Consider the following 6966-nt stretch of genomic DNA (forward strand, 5'->3'; position numbering starts at 1 on the left):
ATATAAAGAAAGCAATATTTATGAGCAGATTTAATCTGAATATAGTTCTATCCTCACTCTTCCAACATTTTACTTCAAAAGACACTGAACCAGAGTGCAGAATTAGAGCTAAATTCTGCACAGAATACTGCTCCCAAATAAGATCTGCTTCACTAACAGGGATCAATATCACCGATGCGTGCAAACAAAGTCAAGATTCACCCTTCACTTTCATTTAACTTGTCCAGTACAAATGGCACTGTAAAAGCACACCATTTCCATTGCTTGGAAATCAAATCTTCCATGCTTGAAACAAAAGCTCACAACAAAAACACTGCTTTAATATTATAAAAAAAGCATTTTAAGTTTATTACAGACAACATACAAGCAGCAATACATTTTAATTCTCAATATATTAAACTAAACATACACAAAGCTTTAACCAAGCTATGCATCTGATAGGTAGATATGGCACCTGAGACTGTCTCTGTCCATATATCTCTGTCCATAAGTTTTAAGCAGATTTAAAAACCATTGTTTGATCTGTATTGTCCAGAAACTAAAAGTAACTGCTAATTCATATTTCATACCTGAGACAGTCAAAGTAGAATAAAAGAAACCTGTAACATTCCCTGAATGATGACCTCTGATAGTCATTTTGATCCTCAGATTCTACGACATTTGAACAAACTCTTAGAATATTATTAGCTTCATAGTTGTTTTCCCTTAAGCCTAAAGCATATCCTGTTCTTTTAGTAAACAAATAATTCCTGGTTTAAAATAAATAAATGACCTGAAGTTAAAACTTTCTAGCATGTGAATGCAAAATTATTGATTTAGACCATGATGTTGTCTGAAAACAACATTTGGCTCTATCTTAATGAACCCCTTATTTCTTTTCTTTCTTGTTTTTAAGGTGCATGTACAAGGTGGTCTTTATAAGCACAGCCGCATTGCATTATCTTGCATCATCATCATCTGAGAATTTGAATTTGGCATAAACTATTAGCATAACCACTGACATTACCACACACAAGGAGCCAACTACTAAATAAGCAATGCCCAAGAAGTCGTTCTTCCCTCCCATCCAAGACACATTGCTGAAGACCACCTTCTTACGTCCATCAAAACTCAGTACTGGGTAGTCTGGAAATTATGTGGTTAAGGAACAAACATATTGCATATGCATAAAAAAAATGATTTTTTTTTCTGAAAAAACAAGTGCTTTTGAAAACTTTGCCTTAAAGGTGCACTAAGTGTGTGTTTACGTTGAGCAGGCAGTCATTTTAGACAAGCTTTTTCAGTGTTTGCAGTCACTAATACCATTGTAGAAATCCTCTATTCATTAATATGCATAAGTAATTTATTCCATGTTCAAAAATGGCAATAACAGGAGGGTTAAAAAAATCAAGGAAGATTTCAGCTGTCATGTTGTCCCTTTTTAAAGAAATTAATACTTAACTCAGCAAGTATGAATTAACTTGATCAAAAGTGGTAGTAAAAATGTTATAAAAGACCTTAAAAAACTGTTCTTTTGAACTTTTGTTTTTTAATTCATCAAAGAATCTTGGAGTCTTAAAAATGGATCATAAAACTATTAAGCTGCTCAACTGTTTTCTATATTGATAATAAGAATTGTTGCACCAAATCAGCACATCAGAATGATTTCTGAACGATCATGTGCCATTTGCCATCACAGGAATACATTACGTTTTAAAATTTATTAACATAGAAAAGAGTAACTCTATAATGTAATATTATAATTCACAATGTTACTGTTTTTACTGTATTTTTCATCAAATAATTGCCTTGGTAAGCATATGAAACTACTCGTAAAAACATTTTAAAGAATCTTACAAACCCTAAACTTTTTCAAGGTAGTTTACATTTAAGTTCCTTTTAACTTGTGTCAAAGGGGAAAAAATTACAAGTGCACCTTTAAGACATCTGCTCTTTTGACTGTCCTGCCTTTTCATCAATTTACATATTCAAAACCCTATGATTGTTGCCTCTGCATTCTGCTCTGCACCAGCTAAAAGCCACACACAACCTGCAAAACCTGTTGGCCTGGATCACAGGCAAACATGCTCAAAAAACAGTCTGTGAAACAGGACTGATGCCATATGCGGTCTTGAGGCTGAAACATCTGAAGACTTCCTGATTGAAGGCATGATGAGGCTTTAAGTCCTACAAACTTCAGAACTTGGTAAAATGAATAAAATATGAAAATCCTATTATTAATCTCTGTGTTGAGTGAGTTTTGACTTTCATGAGAAGGATACTGTAATGGACTGTCAGAGAGTAGTTTCCAGCAGGGAGCCCTGCGGCATAATCCCCCTCTGTGATTCGCCGGTACAGCTTCCTGAACTGAGGAAGTGCAGCTCTCCTCATCCACACTAGAAAGTCCTGGTTCAGGAAACCGTTGTTGTTTGGATCTGCAAGGTCCAGCTCATATGCTGTCTTAGGCCAGTTTATGGGCTTCACTGTACCTGTTAATCAGCATTCATAAAGAATTTAAGTTCTATTCCTCAAGTCTCAAATCCTATAACTACTATTACATTACAACTTTAAGGCAAATTACCATCAAACGCGCTTGCAAAGGAGCCATTCACAGACGAAGGGTTCCTGTACTTTATATTGTAATCAGTCCACCAGGAGATTCCTTTACCATCTAATGGAACCTTCTTCGTCGTGCCATTGATTATTTGGTAGAGCTCAAATGTGTCTGCACAAGACACACAAATTATTAGTAGTCCGTTTCAGAGCTTAATACATACATACATACATACATAAAGTTCATCTACAAATCTGAAATGATACCATTGAACATGCTGTTCGCTATAGCTCCACAAGGGACAATGGGGATTTTTTTAGAGTCATGCGAATATGGATTGCAAACTTCTTGTGGACTCTGAAAAGTCAGATGAAAATAAAAATAAAGAAAGTGGAATTCAATACATAAAAGGAAAGATCCAAAAGTTGAAACAATATTTAAAAGATTGTTCATGCCAAATGCAAACCTTGAAATACTGCGTATCGCCAGTGAGCTGATAATAGTCTTTTGACACACCATATTTTCGGAAGTTCTGGTAGTAATTAGACAGGCCATAATAAAAGAAGACAGGGCCCTGTAAGCACCACAGACGTTATTAGTCACTTTCTAACATTGAGGGAGAAATATCAGGCTTCAAAACAGAGTAAAACTCAAAGACTTTACCGTAAACAATGTGCCAAGGGAGAATGTGACTTCACAGGTGCAGTTTTGGAGACTTTGGATCGTACAGCGGAAACAGGGTGAATCCTTCTCAACGCCTGTGTAATCCATCTGTGACATGGTGAGAAAAGATAGCATTAATGTTTAATGAATGTCTCTCACCTTGCACAAAGCACCACGGTATGTCAACACCTCCAAACTAATTCAAATACTAGGTGGTAATGTGGAGTCAGGGGTACATTAACTCTAAAACAGACTTGAATGTGTAAATAGTGTTGTCTATCCTTTAACAAACAAGCAATAACTGACCTCAGTACATTTGTTTAAACTATCAGATATGCTACTTAACCAAAGGATGAACAAACTCTACTGTAAAATGCCATGTCATCCACCCAGTGCAGTTTTTTTCTGTTGTTGTCCCGCAGTAAATGCTTACCTCCAGCACTTGGATGGTCTGTGAGGTCAGAAAGAGGCCAATTCCGATGCCTATAAAAGCCAAACCAATGATTAGAAAGCCAGGAATGACGATGCCAGCGGAGAGTATGGGCTGCCATGCCGGGAGCCGTTGCTGCGTGAATGCCGTGTTGTCAGGCCTTTCAGTCGCCTCTCCCTCGTTCTTCATCCTGATGTCCTCTGAAAGAAAGGACAAGCTTACTGCGTACAACTCAATTTCATAGATAAAATAAACAATACTAAATAGCCCAATGGAAAAGAGATCAGAGTGCGGTGCAAAAAACAATACATCAGACACTGGATCTTTCATCAACTTTGAGAAGTTTTATAACCCAGGAGTTTATATTTTATTAAAAAGAACAGATTTTACCCTTTACCTTTTTTGTTATATGAAGGTTATTTAACCTCTGATGCATGAATTATTAAATCACAGAGTAATATATATATTTTTTCTATGTTTGATTTTACTTTTAAAAATCATGCCTAAACAAATGTGTCAATATATTATATTTTGAGGGAGTTACATATATATCCACTGTAGTGGACACCACGCATCAAAGGTATAAAAAGTGAATCAATAGTACTAAATGTGTGGTCTTAAAAAAACAAAAACACGCTTTTAAAATATTTACTACGTGAAAATGGTTTGAATACACATAAGAACATTCAATAACAACAAGCTATGTCATGACGGCACAGAAATATGAACTGTAACAAACAAAACGTAAGAGTGTGTCTCTATGGAACAGGGGTGTGTGGGGCAGCATGGGGGTGGTGGGCTATTCATACACAGGTGCGCACAAATACAAACACACACACCCTCCCACCACGCACTCAAACAAAATCATGCACACATATATCTGCACTCATACGGTATACATGTATACATGCCTACAGTTTTATATGACCTCATAAATAAATATAGACGGTAAGCATTGAAATAAATGATAAAAGACTATTTAATATTTCTGTACAATAAAACCATTCAAGTGTAAATTATATCATAATTTTAATAAAACATACAAAATAAGGCAGAACCTACATATAGGCCTGTAGGCAGAATTATACCCTTTGGTTCATGACATCCACTGTAGTGGACAGATATATTTTCTGTCACAGAAAAAAATGTACAAGAAAAATATTGTTAAAATATGGATGAATCTATTTTCTGACATCCTATTTAACTGAAAAATATATACAAATATTTTGTACCTGTCTGGTTTTCTGATAATAAAAGTATTTAACACTTATTATGTGGTGCATCCCCTTTTCCCGCCGCCACTTTGAATATATTGTGCAATACCTCAAAATAAAAAAATAAATAAAAAGACAACAATTAAATGGAATCGTAGACAACACTTTGGGGGTTCACCAGTTGGTGATTGGGACATGATGCTGCATCTTAAATGGTTCAAATGGCTTCCAAATATCTGTCCCCTGTAGTGACCACGATGCATCAGAGGGTTAAAGATGTATTAGAAACTTCTTTACTATGCCTTCACCATTGATGACTTTTCAAATAACTTTTTATGTATAAAAATATATTCAATATCTTGAATTTTAAAATATGAAAATTATCATAAAAATATGAATTAATGTTAACTATCTACTACCATAAACCATTTTAATATTTATTGCGTGAAAATTATTTATATACATTTATATATTAAAAAAACTCCTCAGTGGCATCATTTCCACCCCACAGAACAATAATAGTTAACAGCATGCCTGAGATAAAATGTGTTAACGCAAATTCATTTTAACATATAATTTATATTCATTTTTATATATTTTTATATTTCATTTTAATATATATATATTATAATATTATTAAATGGATGATTAATACATGACTTGAGATGCGGTGAATATTACTTAAAAATGACAATTATTCTGTGATGCATGTTTAATAATAATGTTTATTAACTGTAAAATTAAAACAAATAAATCTAGAGACATTAAAAAGTGTTTTAATAAATGTGACTTATTATTAATTGACCATCATAAATCTATTAACTCTGTTTACGGCCATGGTTATAAACAGCTCAAAAGTTTGGCTAACATGATAAAGACTGGATAGGATGTTTGTAAGAATGACCTGCACTACAACAACAACGAGTGACGTCGAAGGAAAACAGAACCGTGCTTCATAGATCTCTATTACCAATCAATCACTTACTCTAAGAGCAGAACCTTTAAAGCTTTATAAACAGATCAAAACTCACCTTTAGAAAAAGATCAGCGCGCTCAGTTTAGCCTATTATAGGTGCCTGCTTTATAAAATGTTGTACATCGACAGCAGACACAGCTTCACACCGTCTTGTACCTGTTTTACCTGTTTTACCTGTCTCGCACCTAGATCAGCCTTTCCCCTTTGCGTTCGCACCTCCCACCGCGCCTACGTCACATACCTGACTCCTCCCGCTTCCACTTCAGTCCGGTGGAATAAATCAATACGTTTGTTATTTCTTAATGTTTTTGTGTCGATTCCAAATGTTACGGTTTATTGGGATGCCTTTGTCTCTGATGTTGCCTGTAGGATAGTAGGCCTATGGCTGATTACAAATAGATGCTTAATTACTAATAAGATAAAAGAAGCTTCTTTTCGAATTTTCCATCGTATATATCCTATTAATAAGATATATATATATACATACATATATATATATATATATAAAGATATCGATACAAGCCGGTATTTGTATTTATTTATTTATTGCTTGCAACAGCACCCGAGAGCCTACAGTGCATTTATTTTGGCACTGCCATTACTCTAAACTGTTGTGTAAAGACCTCTGCTTATTTGTAATTGAGAATATTGATAAAGATTTTTCTTTACTTTGAGAAAATGTTTTGTTTGGATTTGTTAATAATAATAAAATAGTGCATAAATAAATTGTACTTATTTTATCTCCTTATCCTGTTAACAAAATATTATATACATAAATGTAAATTCTCATGTCAGAAGCCACTGTTTTATGCTGAAATACAGCATTACTTTGGGACTATTTCTAACTCATGTAATAAGAAGGCTTTAAAAAGAGCTGAAATTTGTAAGCTGTTTAATCTCTTCTTTTGAATGTTTTGTTTAATTTTATACCACTGTCTAGGAATTTATTTGCTTTGTCATTATAATTATAATTTTTTTTATTAAATTATTTAAAATATTAAATTTTCTTTTTATTATTATTATTATTAGTTTGTATTTTTGTATTGTAACTGCTTTTTTATTGGTTGATATAATGTTCGAAACAAAAAAAAACTTCAGTCCAGTGTATTCTTATGACGGTTTAGCCTATTATAGAAAAACATGTAAAGCC

At 33.8% G+C, this 6966-nt stretch overlaps 1 protein-coding gene across 1 annotated transcript; it reads right to left on the bottom strand.

Moving 5' to 3' along the window:
• Positions 1-320: 320 nt before the first annotated feature.
• tmem30b (transmembrane protein 30B) lies at positions 321-5997 on the bottom strand. The gene is made up of 8 exons (XM_079385534.1): positions 5872-5997; positions 3630-3826; positions 3197-3304; positions 3000-3107; positions 2800-2890; positions 2561-2704; positions 2262-2468; positions 321-1125 (listed from the first exon to the last, which is right to left on the bottom strand). The coding sequence occupies exons 2-8, from the start codon at positions 3813-3815 to the stop codon at positions 938-940; spliced, it is 1032 nt and encodes a 343-aa protein (XP_079241660.1). The 5' UTR covers positions 3816-3826; positions 5872-5997; the 3' UTR covers positions 321-937.
• Between the last annotated feature and the right edge of the window lie 969 nt (positions 5998-6966).

Source organism: Barbus barbus (assembly GCF_936440315.1).
Source record: "Barbus barbus genome assembly, chromosome: 30".
Taxonomy (NCBI): domain Eukaryota; kingdom Metazoa; phylum Chordata; class Actinopteri; order Cypriniformes; family Cyprinidae; genus Barbus; species Barbus barbus.

Coding starts and splice junctions, on each gene's coding strand:
- tmem30b (XM_079385534.1), bottom strand. CDS start 3,815: ATGAAGAACGAGGGAGAGGCGACTGAAAGGCCTGACAACACGGCATTC. Junction 3,108..3,196: donor CCCTTGGCACATTGTTTACG/GTAAAGTCTTTG, acceptor TGGTGCTTACAG/GGCCCTGTCTTCTTTTATTA. Junction 2,469..2,560: donor CTTTGCAAGCGCGTTTGATG/GTAATTTGCCTT, acceptor GCTGATTAACAG/GTACAGTGAAGCCCATAAAC.